We start from the raw sequence: 19,462 nt of genomic DNA on the forward strand, positions 1-19,462 counted from the left end.
ATATATTTCAGGAATCTAATATTTATTTAGTAAGTTAAGAGTAAAATGGCATAAGAGTTGTGCAGTAGCTTGAGAACCAACACTAGTCTCATTTTAAGACACTTCATCTTGGCACTTCATGAGACCACAACAATATATAGCTATCGATACGCGCCTATAGTGATGCGGAGTTTATTCAAGAACAAGAAAAAAACTTAATTAACACGTTGTGCGCCGTTCTCCTTTGAGAAATATTTCACGCTCCCTAATCTAAATATTAGATACTATGCTTAACAGGGTAGATATCAGCTCCGCCAAGCTCTCTTGAAATCTTTGGAAGCACCCCCATTGGGGCCAACGGGCTCCATTATCGCCTCTTTGATAGCCTTAATCTTTTCTCTCATCTTCTTTCCTCCTCCGCCATCTCCCAAAATCATCTTCAAGCACTTAACCATCCCATTCTTACTAATTGTACGAACTTCGACTCTCACTCCTATCCCCCACACGTCCTCCACCATCCTTGAATCAGTGAATTGATCGATCCATTGGGGTATGCATATTATGGGAACTTCGCCGATGACACTCTCAAACACTAAACTGTACCCCCAGTGTGATATAAACGCCCTGGTTGATGGATGTGAGAGGATTTGGCTTTGCGGTACCAGAGAACAATTTTCCCATAGGAGCACGTCCTCTCCGCAAAACCTGGTGGTAAGTGTGTCTTTAACTGGTCCTTGAGTGACCATATGGAAGGAGTTGTATTCCCCTCGAGTGCCTCGGCTAGCATGCGAATCTATTCTGAAGAACATTCCGCCATTCTGCAGCTTATGTACACCACAGACTCTGGCTTCTGCTGATAATCTAGCAACTCCAAGCACTCAGTTTGGTCCAATCTCGACGGAACATGCACTGCTGTTGGAATCTTTACACTGGTACAACCCACGTTAAGCAGCTTCCGGAAATTGGACCTAAGGTCTGAGATTAGAGGAGCGGGGTTCACTTCCGCATAGGAATTAAATACAACTGCATCCGCACGCGGCAATAACTTCCTGAGATTGTCAAATATTATCGGCTCGGGTGAGAGCAGTTCCTCAGGTAAATCAACAAAACGAATCGCAGCCAATCCGGGAATAACTTCGAGGGCGTGTTCTGATTGACCGTCCACACTGCTGGCCTTATCTCCTTCAGAATCTGAACAGTTTGAGTAAATGAAGCTGTCATAGTGAGAAGTAGGGTCGGCGGTATTTGATAGGACACGATAATATAATATGGATACGATACGGAGTTAAGCAGGTTTGGGTTAAAACTAAATGTGTTTCGTGTCTAAACCGGTCAACTCCGTTTAGACACGATAAATAAACGTGTTTAAACGGGTTCAATCCTTGTAACTTGTTTATACACGGTTACACCAATTTATATTATGTGTTGTCGTCTTAATAAATTTGTTTAACATATTATATGAATTTATAGAAGAAAGTATACTAAAATCATTTAAATTTGTTTATATAAATCACTTGTTAATGGTATTTTTATCAAGTCAATCGTGTAGTAATGTGTAATTAAAGTTAATGGTGTCATATCATGTATGTATAATATGTACCTAAATGTAATAGTGTCATATCGTGTAGGTAAGTATACATATACATTTAGACATGCATAGTTAAATGGGTTAGATATATCGTATCCATGTCAACTCGCATTTAAACGTGTCGTGTCTGTATTTGAAAATTTTGACACGACACGACACACATTATCATTCCTAATGAGGAGAAGGGTGAAAACCATGAAACTAAAAGCCCTAACCACTATATGAGCGTACGAATTATATAACCATTACACCCAAACATTTTGTCACCTATTTATCTGTTTATTATCTGTTGCCAGTTATTATTTAGAAAAGCACGAAATTCAGAATGGAGTTTTTCATTTCATGATAATTCCATTACTTTCTAGACAGCATCGATTTGGTTAGATTACTGGGAATGTCATAATTACTGGGAAATATTAGTTGGAATGTAAGATTGTTGTGTTTCGTAAAATGTTGAATTACTAGGAAAGTGAATGGTAATTTGCGATTGCAATTTCTTTTTAAGATTACACCGGCGGGATTCACGAAGGTATTTTGAGAAAACGGAAGGAAAATCTTTCCCGACTCAGACAGGGTTTTTTTTTTTTTTTCCCCAACACAAACCACCCCCACCCCCACCCCCACCCCCGGTTGGGATCTTCCTGGGGTTGATTTTCCACCCAAATATGACAATTTGAGGAGGAAAGTTCACAGACTCCCGAAAATCCAAAAACTTTCCCGCGATCTAAACAAACCTAGTTCCTACTTCAACTCTTACAAGTTACAGAGCATCTTAGACTATTTTACTATTTCAAGAAAAATTTAAGTCCGTTCGAGTATTTAAAGTTTTCACATCGCTTTTGATGTATCTATATGTATTTTTTTAAATTTTAATTTTATTTATTTTTCTGACCCAGGGTATCCGAGCTTTGTTTGATTAATTCCCATGACTCGGTAAACTCCCGGCGGCGCGCGGAGCGAGTAATCCATATGTCATTTTGAATTTGAATTCCACCCTTTTGATCTATATAAAAGTTTAATTCTTACTACTCTTCATATTATTTACATTCATCCTTACAAGAAATTTGCCCTTATATAGTACTAGGGTACAATCCACCTGTGCGATGCCTCAAGTGAAAATATTTTTCATCAATTTTTTGATTTATCATAATAATTTATTAATAACCAATTAATATAGAGTATAACTGAATCTACTAATAGAACTAAAATTATGTGTAAAAATCAATAATTCTTTACTGATGATAAACGATATAAAATTTCAAAGTATCTAATTAGATAATCATGATTACAATATAATATATAAATTTGAAGTTGCCCACTAATTTTAAATGAACGAATTTTACTTGTCGTTGGAATTCGAAATTTATTAAAATTATCTCATGGTCACAATCAAGTCCATGCCTAAGCGAAACTTAGTTTCAGTTAGCAGGTTGACGTAACCTTGTGTTTCGCTAAAAAGATAAACACGTTTGTGACGTTACGAATAAAAAAACACTTAAATTGTTGTTAAATTAATTGAAATAAACTTTTTACAATGTGGATTAGTTTTTAAGTGATTCGATACTTAATCCCCTTAAGCAATGTCTCGGGGCATGTCTTCTAATTGAAGAAAGTCACAATTATAGGTCCATATCGCTTGAATTTAGATTAATTGGGCCATTCGACTTTCGGATGGTAGGTGGTGCATACTGAAAAAAAATAAAATTTAAAAATGACATTTTTTTTATAAAACATAAATGACATTTGTGACATCACGAATAAAAGGGACTAAATTGGTCATAAATTAATTGAAATAAGCTTTTTACAACATGGATTAGTTTTTCAATGATTCAATGCTTTTGCCCCCTTAAGCAATGCCAGGTGCGAGACTTGTGAACTGAAAAAAAAACCATGATTGTAGGCAGAAATTGTTCGAATTTAGATTAATCGGATTTGTTCGACTTTTGGATGGTAGGTGGTACACACAATAAAAAATAGTACACTTCAATTAAATAAAAAAATTGAAAATAATAAAATAAAAAAGGATGGAGTGAGAGTGGGAAAATCCACTCTACTTGTCGCCCTTCATATACAGTATGCTTGTTTTTAAGTGATTCAATGGTTTTTTCCATTAAATAATGTTTTAGGTGCGAGTCTTGTGATCAGAAAAAATCCACAATTGAAGACCAATATTGACTGAATTTAAATTAATATGATCTGTTGGACTTTTGAATGGTAGATGTTACACACCGAGAAATTATTACACTTAAATTAAATAAAAAAATTTCAAAATTAATTTTTTGAGAAAAAAAGAAGGAAGGATAGGGTGAGATAGGCAAAATCCCCTATACTCCACTATCCTTCATATGGACCTGTTTTTATTGTTTACTATAATATAATGGTCCAATTCATTCATAATCACGATGGATGTACATGCACTTGTCTGTATAAATTTGTAACCGAATAAATTTGGTTTTTGTTTTAGTAAAGTAATCCAACTAGAGGATGAAAATGTAGTTCAACAAATTCATAATATAATTTCTAGTAAGTTATTGATTCTTTTTTTTCCCCTGTCATTTTCAATTATCTTAACCAGTAAATTCAATAGAATTAATGTTTCCCATTTATTTTTATTTATTTAAAATTGAGACGTTCTTTTAAAACATTTAATTGAGTAAAATGTTAAGAAAGATTATTTGTAAAAGCAATTACTTATTTCGCATCAAGATTATAAACTTTCTTCTACTCTCTTATGCTAAATCTATTGTCGTTGTTTAGTGATTAGTTTTCAATTTTTTTTGGGTATATATCATGGTATTTAAAAAGTCCAATGGCCCCAACTAATTCAGTTCGAGTTGGGCCAATCCACTAAGTGGGTAAAACTCTCTCAACATAAATTTTCTCCATTCATAAAATTCGAACCCGAGATCTTACTTAAGGGGAATAAGCGTCGAATCGCTTGAACTAACCCATATTGATAAAATTTAAGTTAATTGCTTAAGAAAAACACAAACTTTTCACATTTTATCAATTATAACACGATTTTTTTTATTGACCTAAAAATACGAAAACTATCAATTTGATATCAATTTTAGCGTGACTTCCATTTTTTTGATCGGTGCGCCTCAACAACAATCACCGCCTGCCCAATCGTGGTTGACCATGACGGTAAAGGTCTTCGGTGACTCCAATTAGGGAAATGGTGGCTGCCGATGAGACTTCCACCACCTACTCCCTTTATTCTTTTCTCGATTTTACTTTTTCTTTTTTTAAATTCAGGCAATGAGGGCCTCATTGGAATCCCACCGTCGCCCCTATAAGGTCGCTGCCGACCTCGATTGGAAGCTATGGCCATAGATTCTCATTTAAATTAACAAAAAAGTTGAGGCGTATTAAAGTTGATATTAAATTGATAGTTCGTGCATTTTTAGGTCAAGAAAAAAGTTTGTGCTAGAATTGATAAAATATGAAAAATTTGTGTTTTTTTAGGTAATTAACCCTAAAAAATATATTATTCTTGTGATTAAATTTATATAAAGAGGATTAGAAATATACAATTGAGTCCTTTTTTTTGGGGAAAAATAGTATTAAAATCTCCTTTGAGTATGTCTCTATATTACTTTCAGTTTCTTTTCTAGCTAGTTTAGGACTCCATTTGCTAGCCTCGCGGATAATTTCATTACCTTCTTGAGCAAGATCACGTCCCTCATTACGAGCTTGTATGCATGCTTCTAGAGCTACTCGATTAGCTACAGCACTCGGTGCATGACAGTAGATATTAACTTAACTTTTTTTTTTTTTCCGATTATAGAGAAGGCCTGTGAGCCTAGTGTAATGAAATAAAAATTCCAATAGCTAACAAGAAGGCACAGGTAATAGTGTAGAATTATCGTTTTGTGGATCAAACTTGGATATGTTCGGGATATGGATTTGTGATTTGTATGGATTTGGTGTTGAATTTACGTGGTAATGGATGAAAACCAGGTTATGTTTGTGTATTGTGGTATGTATGTGAATATATAAGTGGTTATGGATGTGAAAAAGCATGTTCTGGTTCCGATTCAATATATGTAGCATATTATTCATTCAATTACTGAAAAGGGAAGAGAACTTCTGTCCCTACCATCCCTAAATTCATTCCATGAGTGAGATGGAAAAGAGACAGAGAGTTCCCTCTCAGAAAATAGAGACCAATATTTTTGTTTATCAATTTGAGATAGAACATGAGATACAACACTTCGTCCCTTTCTGTCTCTCCTGTTGAGACGTCACGGAGATGAGAAAGCCCACTCCTGCGAGATGGAACTAGAGACGACCATTTCAGTCTCTCCCCGTGAGACAAACCTAGAGATGGGACAGTTTGTCTCATGTATAGAGATGGAATTGGTTGTCTCAACTTTCCCTCTCTATACCTGGTGAGACCGCAAATTTCGTCTTATGATTTGCAATGCAGTTTTTATAGAGGGAAATGAGAGATGGAAACGTCCGACTCTATGGGCGTATAGAGATGGATCTTGGCCGTCTCTATGGAGCCATTTTCCAGTAGTGTGGTACAAGCCGGTTTGGTTCCATCCATATCTTCCTAAACACTGTTTTATTAGTTGGTTAGCAATTCAAAATAAGCTTTCTACTCTTGAGAAAGTTGCCACATGGGGTATTGGTGTTCATACAACTTGCATTTTCTGTCATGAAGAAACTGAGACAAGAGACTCTATATTCTTTTCTTGCCCATTCGAGGGAGTTCTTGCATATGACAGGTCATGGCAGAGATATACCTGGAATAAAGAGTCCTCTTTGGCAATCAATACTCTCAAAGGGAAATTTATTCAGGTTACTACTTTGAAAATTGCCTGGCATGCCTATTTGTACTTTACTTGGAGATCTCGAAACCATGTTCTACATGGAGGAGAACCCATGACTGTTGAAGGCATATGGCAAGCTATAATGAATGCTGTTCAGGGTCGGCTCTTGGGGGAGAACCCATGACTGTTGAAGGCATATGGCAAGCTATAATGAATGCTGTTCAGGGTCGGCTCTTGGGGGTTAGGAATCTTCAAGCAAGAGGTAAGACTCTACTGCAGAATAAGCTCATGACAAATTGGGGTGTTGAATTTTGATGCTTTTTGTCTATCTGGTTTTCATTCTGGGCCTGTGTTCCTATTGCTTTGAGTCTGTGAACTCAATTTTGAGGCCTTGAAAATTGTTGGCCTTGTACCTGTATTTTCGATCATTAATGAAGAGAGCACAGCTGAATTTGATTGAACTAAAAAAGTCGCAATTTTCTTATCCTTTTAGGTTTTTCATTGTTGTGTATAATAATCCAATGCTTATAAACAACACACTGGTGTACACCCTATTATCCAGAAACTCAATAAGCCCCGACTAATCTAGTTCGAGCCGGGTTGATCCATTGAGAGGTAAAACTCTTACAACGTGAATTTTTTCCATTCAAACCTTGGAATACACACACATATATAAATTAAAATCCAGTGAATTTCCCTCAGTAAAATTGGAAAAAAAATATATCCTACAGAAAAAAATGGAAAAGATATATTTGTGCGAAACGTATGATTATCGTGTGTAAATTTATAATTTTTGCTAATTTCGTGAGATTACAATCAAGTATTATAAAAATAACCAATCGCTTTGACAGATCAATTAGAATTTACATAGAAGGCTATTATCATGACGCAACTATATATTCCCGAAAGGGACGCATGATCTCGATGGTGAAAAAAAAAAAAGAACACATTTTCGGGGTGTGGCCATTATTATATATATGCATACTTCTGCAAAACAATGTATACGATCGTCACCTTTAATTTCAATTAAATAAATTAATTCACCCAAAGATTTTCAATTAAATTAAGGCCAAAATAATAAGGGTAAAATGCACCAACCCTTGAGATTTTGCCAAATAAAACTCCATCCCATTCTTGAGAAAAAATGACAACTACCCCATTGACCATTTGTGACTTAATTAACATAATTTTCGTTAGGAGTCCCCAACCTTTAACCTTTACACATTCTTCCTAATTCTTTTTTTACTTGTTTATTTTTATTCTTAATATTCCGCTTGTCCACTTTTATTTTGCTGTTTGACTGTTTGGTAAATCTATTAATATGGAGGTTCTCGACCATCTAGAGCACCGCGTGGCCGTTCATGAGGCCTCCCACTACTAGAGTTGGGCACGAGATGGTTAGCTACAATTTTCAATATGAATTATAATTGTCTCAAATTTTTGGGATAAGAATTTTGCGAACCATAATCGAAAACTGTATTAGAAGGGAAAAAAATGCCCAAAAAAATGGTATTACGATTGTCCTAATTGGATTGAACTAACTAAGAAAATTATAAATCAGAAGCTAAAACCATAAATTTCAAAAGTTATTGCAGTTTAACAGTGACTCTAAAATTCATAAATAGTTAAAAGATGGAAGGAAATAAATATATAAAAATGGAATCTCAATCCAGCCAAAAAAAGATTTGGTGACACTTTTTTTTTTTACTTCTTTTAATTAATATTTTTCTAATTTGGATATATAAGTTCTTTGCAAAATGAAATCCTACTCTAGCAAAATCATCATGCTAGTTCTTTGCACTGACGATTTCTTTGCAATTCCTCCATGGATGACCAATGAGAAGATTAGGCCGAAATATGTTTCGAGCGATGAAAACTAGTGGTTGTTGCACCCTTCCATCCCGCCGTTCAATGTCGGAGATACTGGTGTTGGCATTTCATTTTTTTACCTTTTATTATATATATATATATATTGCTGATTTTTTCTCTTATTGAAATGAGGATTAGCATCCCCGTGTCTATATGTCTGACGTAGACCTCCATTAATATTCCCCATCAGCAAAACTAAAGGTGTGGTAACGGAAGAATGAAAATAGAAAAAAGAAGAAAAAAGAAAGATTTAGGACAAAAATAGAAAAGAAAATAGAGAAGGGATGAAATTGTAGGAATTCTACTAAAGGTCGATAGCTGCCATTGTCCCCTAAGTCCCTCGGTTATCTATGGTAGGCGTGGGCACGGGACTGTTCGGGACAGTCCTTTGTGTATACCTAATCGTCCTGAATTTTCGGTTCGGGAATTTCAATAATCGTAACCGTATAAGAATGAAAAAATCGTCCCGAAATAAAATCAATTTTTCAGTTCCGTTAATAGAGCCGAGCCGAGCCGAGCCGAGCCGAACCGAACCGATATTGAGAAAATAAAAAAATGAAATCAAGAACTTAGCGGACTCCAATTCATTCATGAAAGATTCAACACATCACAAAGACAAAAATGAGAATTAGCCGATTACGGATTTAGATTATATTATTGGACATTTATTTATAATTATAATATAATATTATTATATATATATAAAATATAGAGACCAATATGTAAAAGTGAAATGGGAATCGCCGAACTAAAATTAGGGACTCAAAGACAAAGATTCTATTGACTATTGACTTTTATATTACATGAACATTAATAATAATAATAATAATAATAATTATATAATTAAAATATATATTTTTCAGTTATAAGGGAGGTCTAAGGGCTAATACAATGGGAGAAATCCTAATAGCTAAATAAATGAGCACTAGTAGTCCCACACGAGTATCGAACCTGCAATCTCTCGATTACCAAGCGAGGGCATGCATCACTACGCTAAACTCTCTTTGATATATATTCGGGACGGGCCGGTTAATCGTGGTTTTTAATTTTGAAAACGGTAACCGTCCCTGTAACCAATTTCCCCTTCAAATTTCTGAACCGAATTATTCCCATAATCAATTAATTCGTTTTTTTGGTTCGATTCGGAACGGTTTTACAGTACGATTTGGTTTTCTAGATTTTATACACGGCCTTAATTTTGGGGTGGGGGGTGTGCGGAGCTCGCCAGCGAGCGCTCGCACCCTTCAAAGATCACTGTAGGTAATGGTGCACGACCTCATCGATATGATGGTTGTCGCATGCTAAACCATCCCCTTTTCCATTATCCAAAAAAAAAAATCATACCCTTTCCCACTTCTTGTTGGCGTTCGCCTTTTTTTATCGATTAATTTGTAAATTTTATTTTATTATTCCAGAAAAATTTCATATAAGTAAACTTTTATATAAGGTACTTGTGGCACCGAACCAACAGCCTCTACCGTCCTGGTGAAGTCGCGAGCGACCATTAGCCACATTGACGACTAATGGTGGTGTGACTGCCAACGGCCCCCCATCCCCAAGAGTAAACTAGGTCCTAGTCTAGGACGTCAATATTAAAGGTCGGGTTTCTGCCCGTAGCAAATTCCCCTCGCCTATATATAACCCAAGACCCCAATGACTGCTGACGGCCTTGAACCGAATACCTGCCGTTGTTTTCTTTTTCTTTCATGTTTTCAAGAATTATTTTTCATTCGTTAAAGATTTACACGTTAATAGATTTGACAGAAATTCAAATGGTATAATGAAAGTGGACGAACCGCGACACGTTAAGGATAAGATAGGACAAAGAAAACGAATCAGGACGAAGTTGAGAAAATAACTAAAGATTGAAGATAAAAAAAAAATCTTTTTATAATAGGTCAATAAGGCCAATAGAGTGGAGTATCGATTCTTTGCTAAGAATAGGATTGAATGTCATCTTATTATCAAGAATGGGTTGAATGTCATTTAATAATATCTCAAGGGTACGGAGCGCAATTTAGCAATTTTCGTTTTTCTTTCTTCCCTCTCTTTTCTAGCTGACACAATAATATTATTAAGACTGGAAGCGAAAAAATTTAAAAATTTAAAAATAAAGAAAAATACTGAAGGACTCTACTATAAATCTCGGTTTCTTCGCAAACTTCCGTAACCCATAACCAGCATGATCGACGATCCTCGACCCCTTGCTATGGAGCTATTGGTTCCAGCATTAGCTCTTATTCTCCTCTTACCTGCCTTACTTCTCATCGGAATCAACCTCCGAACCAAACCGGGCAATCCAAACCTCCCCCAAGGAAGCTTCGGATTGCCACTTATCGGTGAATCGGTACAGTTCATTCGAGACAATTGGACAGGGCACGGGGATAAGTTTGTCAGGGATCGGATTGAGAGGTACGGTTCGACGGTGTTCAGCACCTCCCTGTTCGGTGAGCCAATGGTATTCCTGTGCGGGCCCGCAGGGAACAAGTTTCTATTCTCCAATGAGGGCAAGAAGGTGGTCCAGTGGTGGCCTGCCCATGTTCGGCAGTTGATGGGGCGATCATTGTTTTTCTTGACCGGGGACGAGGCCAGGGTCCGGAGGAAGCTCATGATGGCGGGCTTATTTAACACCAACTCGCTAAAGAAGTGCGTCCCGAAAATGGATGAGGTTACTCGTGGCTATTTCGAGACTCATTGGCAAGGTAACATATAATCTGGAACTGAACCAAATTAAATCCAATTTTTTGTGGTTCAAGGATGTCAAGACCCGAAAAATCTACAGAAATTCCCTTAAAATTTTTGGATGTCTATTCATTTCACAAACCTGCTATATATTTTCTTATTAGCTCATAAATATATAGATATATATAAAAGTAATCCAACCAACATACTCATACATATATATTATATATGTCTCAAGGTCATAGACTTATAATCTAACATTTTGCATAATTCTCAGAGTAATCTATAAAACGACCAAACCAAAAATTTTAGGTTGCAACATATCCATAAGCATTTGGTACATAATTTAATACCTACAATATAAACAGATTTAGCTAGAAGTCCTTCACGCTAATTCCCGACAGTCCAAAAAGTTCTCATGTGCTGCTGGTCTAGTTCATAGCTCATCTGAAAAAAATATATATAGGGGGTGTGAACTGCATATCAGTAAGTATTATATTTCAAAGTAATTGAATTGATATACTATCATAATTCACATACAATCAATCATATATATATATATATATATTCTACTGCAATATCAAGTCTAATACCAACATATTCCTTTCACACAATTAATTCGGCAAACAATCTTAAGCAATAATAATATAGCCATAGGATCGCGTTCCTCGCGACAAAGTTGTGATGATACTGTGACCCGGCACATCTCAAATAAATTATCCGTATATCCTTATAAACATATCTTATAAGCGGGGACTGCCTATTAACCTTTGATGGTAAGAATTGACCTCAATTTATATTCCTTGAAGGTCTAGTGGTCGATCGGACCCCTTTTTCTATTCCGCCGGGTTCAGCCGCCGATCAGGCTCTTATTTATATTTTGCCAGGTCTAGTGGCTGATCAAACCCTTATTTATATTATGCCGGGTCCAGCGGTTAATTAGGCCCCTTTTGTAATTCGCCGGGTCCAACGGTTCCATGGCTATAACCAAACAATGATACTAGGATACTCAACAAATATATCAAATTATATTCCTCAATCATTTAGCCACCTCCACTTCTATAACAATACATAAAAATATTTACTATCATTTTACGATGGAAGAAAATACTCATAAAAAACTCCCAAACAGATAACTCAACAAGTGGAGCCTTCCGGGTATATATTCTCGGTCTCATCAACCCCCTATAAATCAATATAGCAAGAAACAAGTTATATCTCATACTCATGTGCTCTTAAATTTCACATAATGAATCATGCTGAATTGACCTTAAAATGACCAAAAAACGGAAAGGATATAATCGCACCAATAATAACAACCACTTAGCATTCATATAAGCAAACCTAACACAATCGAAGACATCAAAGAAGCAAAATCAATCCTGTTAATAGTCCTTTTTTACTTTAACCATCTTCACAACCAACTCTTCATTGGACCTATAGGCTGTCAAGAATAAGCAAAAGAGTACTCAAGCAAATTGCTAATAGGACAACCCAAATACAAATAAACAACTTTAAGTCTACTACTACTAACAACACAGACGACTCTAAGAGTAATTTCAGTGAAAAATATATAGAAAACTGGTGTAATTAACTAAGAAAGCAAGTTGAACTCCACATTTACAGTGCCGTAACCATTTCCCGATTCCCATTCTACTCCATTCCTTACTTCGCTCTTGTACGATTCTACCTAGAGCTGCAACAAAAATCCCCTTTTTTCTTTCTCTCTGTTTCCTTTTATTCCCGTTTCAGCTACACCAACTGACAAAACAAAAAGAACATTCACAATACATACTTGAAATCGGTCCACAATCAAACCAGAGGGCAAAGTCGAACTCTTCCTTGTATGAGGATTTCCTATCTCAATACCTCTCCCTCTCTCTCTTACTTGATTTTGCTCTAAGCTGATTCCAATTCCTCTCTCTTTCTGTCTCTGTGTTTCAGACAAAATGGCCACGTAACCTCTTTCCTCCATTTTCTTTTCGACAACCGAGCCACAACAGTATAAAATAAAGAAAAGAAATATGAGGAAGGCGGTGGAAATATAAGGAGGAAAAGGAAAGGGCTCACCGGACTTAAGCCCATGAAACATTTAATAAGACGAATTCATATACATGTATATATAAAGAGGCGCAGGTAGGTAGTCCCATCATGAGTATTGAACCTAAAATTATTCATATTTCGACATGTTCATGAGAGTTCTTTTGGCCCGGACATGTTCATGAGTTAGTTGCCGTAAGTTTTTTTCATGCCTGTGTTGTATACTAACGAATGCCTTCTTCCATTGACAAACGAAGGGAAAGGGAAGGTGGAGGCATGCTCGTCCATAAAATTCTTTACTTTTCAAGTCGCGTGTCGGATCTTAATGAACATCATCGAACCCGAGCTCTTGTCTAGACTCCTCTATCAATTCAACATATTCCTCAAGGGGCTGTCAGCAATCCCTCTGAACATCCCCGGGACCCAGTATCATTGCGCGATGAGAGCGACGGACATGATAAGGAAGGAGCTCCAGCTGCTACTGAGGCGGAGGAGGCTTGAGCTGGAGATGAAAGTGGCATCTCCCATGGAGGATATTCTGACATACTTGCTCGTGAACGCAGATGAAAACGGCAAGTTGCTGCCAGAGGCAGACATTGTGAATGAAATGTTTGGCCTACTCTTTGCAGGGCACGACACAATGAGGTCTGCTATTTCTTTGCTCATAAAGTATCTCGGCGAGCAGCCCAGAGTCCATGAGAAAGTTTTTCAGGGTTAGTGCGGCTTCTAGTTTCATTCTTCTATAATCTAAATTATATCATCAGCATGGACTCGACAACGTATATACTCATGTTCTCAATATTCAAATCATTTCTTCAGTTTCACGTACTCAATAATCAAATCATTTCTTCAAATCTTTATTGTAAAATGAAAGTTTAAATCGATTTAGCATTTCTGAAACTTTCTCACCAGAGCAAAGGGAGATTGCAGCATCAAAGGCAGTTGCTTAATTGGGAGGATTTGCAGGGAATGAAATACTCGTGGCGTGTTGTATCTGAAGTCCTGAGGATTGCTCCTCCGGTCGTCGGTACCTTCCGGGAGGCGTTGGATGATATCACGTTTGAAGGTCATACCATTCCCAAAGGTTGGAAGGTATAAAACAAACCAATCTTCATGATTCAATGGGAGAAGAGAATTGAAATACTACCAAAGCTAGCGTATTTTTCGATGACATTATTATTAGATTACTTTGATCATGTTCTTTTTATTTGTATGTATGTCCAATAGCTATGTTGGAGCGCAGGGTACACACATAAAGATCCGAATTGCTATCCGAATGAGAAGGAATTTGACGAATCAAGATTTGAGGGAACGGGGCCTCAACCTTTCTCCTTCGTGCCCTTTGGAGGGGGACCAAGAATGTGTCTGGGGAAAGAGTTTACCCGCCTTATGATTCTCACCTTCGTTCACAGCCTTGTCAATCGGTTCGATTGGGATCTGCTAGACCCTAATGAAAATTTGTCATATGACCCAACACTCATCCCCGTGAATGGGCTTCCAGTTCATCCGAGGCCCCGTGATTCCAATTAAGGGTGCGCCGCAATGCCATTATATATGTACATACATATATATAAACTCACTTCTATTGTTCGCGGTAATCTGCATATCTGCTCGCCCTGCTTGGATGGAAGGTTTCGGGTGGACAATATATTTATTCTCAATTTCAATGGAAGAGAATGCGGACATATAACGCTCTCCCTCCTAATCCTTCCGTAGGAACAAATATTGTTCTATATATACTTCTGTGAAATGTGTACCATATATATAAATGCAATAATAGAGGTCATGATATAATAATATATCAGCTGGGTCTGTGTTTGAGCTTGTAACAAGGTGCGTTGTGTTCGTCCGCCCGGATCGTGGACCTTGGTGCAAATGTCCTCGTCCTTCGTCTTCGCTTGGTTTTGTGTATAATCTGTTCTGCTTTTGTGTAATCGCTGACTTGAATAAACATGATGGAATTTGTTTGAGATGCTATATATATTTCGACACAACTACACAATTATTCTTGATACTTTTCGAAAATTAAGGGGAAAAAAGGAAAATTTTAAGAATGAATCTTCCACCTTTGTTACTTTAATTAGCCAGAAGGTCATGTGCGTTGTACATGATCTGCACCTTCATGCATTATCCCTATTTATAGTGTTTTTTAAGAAATAAAAATGTCAATGTGATACTTAAATAAGTTCAAATAAATTAGAAATACAATCTTTTTAGTGCATAATTTTTCAGTATGTAATGTCAACAGAGTCCCTTGAAGGACATGGATTGATCTCAACTATCGAAAGAGAAAATATTCCTTCAACAATAATGTCCAATCAATGGATAAAAAAAATATTAAGGGTGCGAACCTTGTAATAAGAATGTACACGGTATATAAGATCTATACGAATATATTATGTATTTACATAATTAAAGAAATAATCTCTTATTTATGTGGCCCTCATGTCACAAAATATTCGTTTATTTGATTGAGATATCCCATATCTTATGGATTACAATTATTACCATTTTGATGGGAGGATATATAAGAAAATAATATTCTGAGGGGTCCCTAGCTCCGCCTAAGTAAAAGGGCTTGTGTCTCCGTCTAAACGTCCCATACGGAGATGTTAGGAGTTAGAAGAAACTCTCAGTCTTATTTGCAGGTCTATCGTGAGACACGTGGAAAATCATCGATGTCATCAAGATAATGGCTGGAGGTCAGTTTATTCCGCTGCGTAATTTATTGCTATTAGATTAACTATTAATCTTACAGTTGGTATCAGAGCCAACCTTCATGCCATGCTTTGATGCTATAATCGTGCTTGATGGTTTTATAATATCACGCAATTAGGGTTTGCGATTTACCTGTCGATTAAGGTTGATTAAATTTGATTCTTGCAATTAGGGTTTCGATCATTGCAATTATTGTTTTTTTATGTGGTTAATGTGAATTTAGCCTTAATCGGGCCAGATTAGGGTCAATTAAAGTTAATTGGATCGAAATTGGGGGTTTTGACTTTTGGGCCATCTGGTGGCCGCGGGAAGCCCTTTGGGGCGGCTGAAGGAGGCGGCCGACAAGCACGTCGGTCTCGGGCATGGCGGAGGGCGTGCCTCTCTCGCGACAGAAATCAGTTGCAGCCCTATTACTTGTGGTCGCGAACCAGACCAGCCACGATCGTGACCTCTGCTGCAGCGACCTGTGAGGGTCGCGGGGTGTGCCTCGCGTTGTACGTCTTGATTGCAGCCCCGGCGAGTTGGAGTCTGCGGTAACCTCTGCGATATGCAGTCGCGGAGGAGCTTGGTCTCTGTCCTCCCGAGCTGTCCCGAATCTCCTCACAATCTCAGTTCGTTTCTCGAGCTCAGGCCGAACCGGCGACCATCATGGCTAGTGATGGCGTGGTTGCTGCCGTCGCAGAAGGTGACTATGACGGGCGCTGCTGTGGCTAGGGTTCCGGTAAGAGGAGGCGGTGGCTAGGGTTCTCGGGAGGTGGGGCGCTTAGGGTTTCGCAGGTTTCGGGAGGAGTCGGGTGAAGGAGATGCAGCCCGACCCAACCTTCTGCCTACCCGATTAGCTAGATCTGAATAGTTTCATCTTAATTATCAAATTCGCTTGTCTCACTAGTAAATTCATGCATTTTTGCGGCCTATCCCCAAAGGGAGGAGGAATTTACTATATATGGTTATTTCTTATTTTGCATAGCACTTAATTGATATCTTTGATTTTTGCAGCACTTCCTTAATCTGTTCTTGAAAATATTGCTTATGTTCCTATACTTGATGGACAAAATTTTTCTGACTGGGAGGAGTCAGTTCTTTTCACTCTGGGGTACATGGACCTGGACTATGCGCTCCGCGAGGAGGAGCCACTTGCTCCCACAGATACAGATGGGCCTGAGGTCAAGGAGATGTATGAGTGGTGGGAGAAATCCAACCACTTAAGCCTCATGCTCATGAAGTCCCGTGTGAGTAAAAGCATACGGGGAGCTATTGGTGAGGTGACTAGAGCTAAGGATTTTCTGAAAGCAATTAAGGAACAATTTGCCAAATCAAATAAGGCCTTGGCAAGTACCCTAATGAAGAGATTGACTAGCAAGACCTTCGATAGTTCAAAGGGAGTACGTGCACACATTACAGAAATGAGAGACTTGACAGCTCAACTCAAGACACTGAAGATTGATATCTTTGAGCCATTCTTGGTTCACTTCATTCTCAACTCCTTACCAACCGAGTATGGACCTTTCAAGATCTCCTACAACACCCATAAAGAGGAGTGGTCCATTATAGAACTCTTGACCATGTGTGTTCAAGAGGAGGAGAGGATGAAGCATGACAAGCCTGAAGTTGCCCATCTGGCTACCCGTCCAAAGGGTAAGGGCAAGAAAGATCATGGGAAGAGGCAGTATAAGGTGCCACCCAAGACGGATGGCAGTAAGGTAAAGTGCTTCTTCTGCAGGAATGATGGGCATGTAAAGAAAGATTGCCCCAAATATAAGAAGTGGCTTGAAAAGAGAGGTATCTCAATTTATTTAGTATGTCATGAATCATTTTTTGTGGAAGCTCCTAAGAATATATGGTGGATTGACTTTGGTTCTTCAATCCATATTGTGAACACCATGCAGGGCTTTCTCAACCTAAGGAATCCGATGGAAAGTGAGAGATTTGTCTACTCAGGAAATAAGAGACGCTTTCAAGTCGTTGGAGTTGTGATATTTAGGATAATTCTGTCTTCGGGATATGTTTTAGATTTGAATAATGTCTTTTACATTCCAGAATTTTCTAGAAACTTGATTTCTATTTCCAGACTGGTTGTATTTGACTACTAATTTTTATTTGAGAATAAATTGACAATTTTTAGAAATAATTCTGAAAGTGGTAGTGGTACCATGATTGATAATCTCTTTAAAGTTGATTTACATCCCGACTTTGAGCAGAATTATTTATGTTTGCATGCAACTGCTGGTATTAAGAGAAATTCTGTGGATGAAAATTCATCTCTACTTTGGCATAAGAGATTAGGACATATCTCTTTAGAGAAGATTAAGAGATTGGAAAAAGAAGGAGTCTTAAAGACTCTGGACGACACCGATTTTACGACTTGTATGGACTACATAAAGGGAAAGCAGACCAACAAGACATCCAAGGGTTCTTGAAGGAGTTCTGAGCTTCTCGAAATCATACATACTGATATCTGTGGTCCATTTCCTACTCCTTTTTTTAATGGTCAGAGATATTTTATGTCATTCATTGATAACCATTCCAGATATATGTATCTCTATCTTCTAAATGAAAAGGCGGAAGCTCTTGATGCTTTCAAATCATTTAAGGCAGAAGTAGAGACACAGAAAGACAAGAAAATCAAGATCGTTAGATCTGATAGAGGTGGGGAGTACTACGGACGGTACACAGGGAATGGACAAATGAGTGGTCCATTTGCGAAATTCCTCGAAAGTGAAGGTATAGTTTCTCAATACACAATGCCTGGCACACCACAACAAAATGGTGTTGCTGAAAGGAGGAATATAACACTTATGGATATGGTAAGAAGCATGATTGCCCATTCTGAGTTGCTACTGTCATTATGGAATGAAGCTTTAAAGACCGCTGTGTATATATTAAATAGGGTTTCTACCAAGGCAGTGCCTAAAACACCGTTTGAGATCTGGTGCGGTTGGAAACTTAGTCTGAATCATTTATACGTATTGGGCTGTCCTGCTGAAGTAAAGGTGTATAATCCTTACCTAAAGAAATTGGATACAAAGACCATTAGCGGTTTTTTCATTGGCTACTCCGTAAATTCCAAGGGTTTCAGGTTCTATTGCCCTTCACACAGTTCCCGAATTGTCGAATCGAATAATGCAAGGTTTCTTGAGGATGTTGAACCTAGTGGGAGTAATGGTACTCGAACTATTGAGTTTGAAGAAACTCGAGAAGGTGTTTCGGTACCTACAATACCTTTGGATACATTAAGGCATAATCGATCGGTCGATCATAGATAGAAACCAAATCAGGAACAAACTGTTCCTGCTGAAGTTATGGTTCAACCAGAAGAGCCAACTTGTATTATTCAGGGCACTGAACAAGTTGATTTAAGGAGATCTTCAAGAACTAGGAGACCTGCTATTTCTGATGACTATCTTGTATACCTTGTGGAGTCCGACTTTGATGTTGGACCTAAGGAAGACCCCACAACGTTTTCATAGGCCATGAGTGAGGATAACTCCTTATTTTGGTTAGATGCCATGAAGGATGAGTTAGATTCTATAGCTAAGAATAGAGTCTGGGATCTCGTCGAATTACTAGAAGGGGCGGTAGCAATTGGCTGCAAATGGGTATATAAAACCAAAAGAGATGCTTCTGGTAATATCGAACGATATAAGGTTAGACTTGTTGCCAAGGGTTTCACTAAAAAGGAAGGTATAGATTACCACGAGACCTTCTCTTCGGTTTTTAAGAAGGATTCGTTCGGGATAATTATGGCATTGGTGGCTCATACGGACTTAGAGTTACACCAGATGGATGTGAAAACAACTTTTCTTAA

General features: G+C 37.7%; 1 protein-coding gene and 1 pseudogene across 1 annotated transcript; one reads left to right on the forward strand and one right to left on the reverse strand.

Annotated features, from left to right (window-relative positions):
* Nucleotides 1-284: 284 nt before the first annotated feature.
* Nucleotides 285-4,519, reverse strand: LOC116200581 (anthocyanidin 3-O-glucosyltransferase 2-like). Its single transcript, XM_031531414.1, has 3 exons — nucleotides 4,516-4,519; nucleotides 822-1,170; nucleotides 285-684 (listed from the first exon to the last, which is right to left on the reverse strand). The coding sequence occupies exons 1-3, from the start codon at nucleotides 4,517-4,519 to the stop codon at nucleotides 285-287; spliced, it is 753 nt and encodes a 250-aa protein (XP_031387274.1).
* Nucleotides 4,520-10,410: 5,891 nt separating this feature from the next.
* Nucleotides 10,411-14,899, forward strand: LOC116199330 (annotated as a pseudogene).
* Nucleotides 14,900-19,462: the final 4,563 nt, after the last annotated feature.

This window comes from Punica granatum, chromosome 3 (genome assembly GCF_007655135.1).
Source record: "Punica granatum isolate Tunisia-2019 chromosome 3, ASM765513v2, whole genome shotgun sequence".
Taxonomy (NCBI): domain Eukaryota; kingdom Viridiplantae; phylum Streptophyta; class Magnoliopsida; order Myrtales; family Lythraceae; genus Punica; species Punica granatum.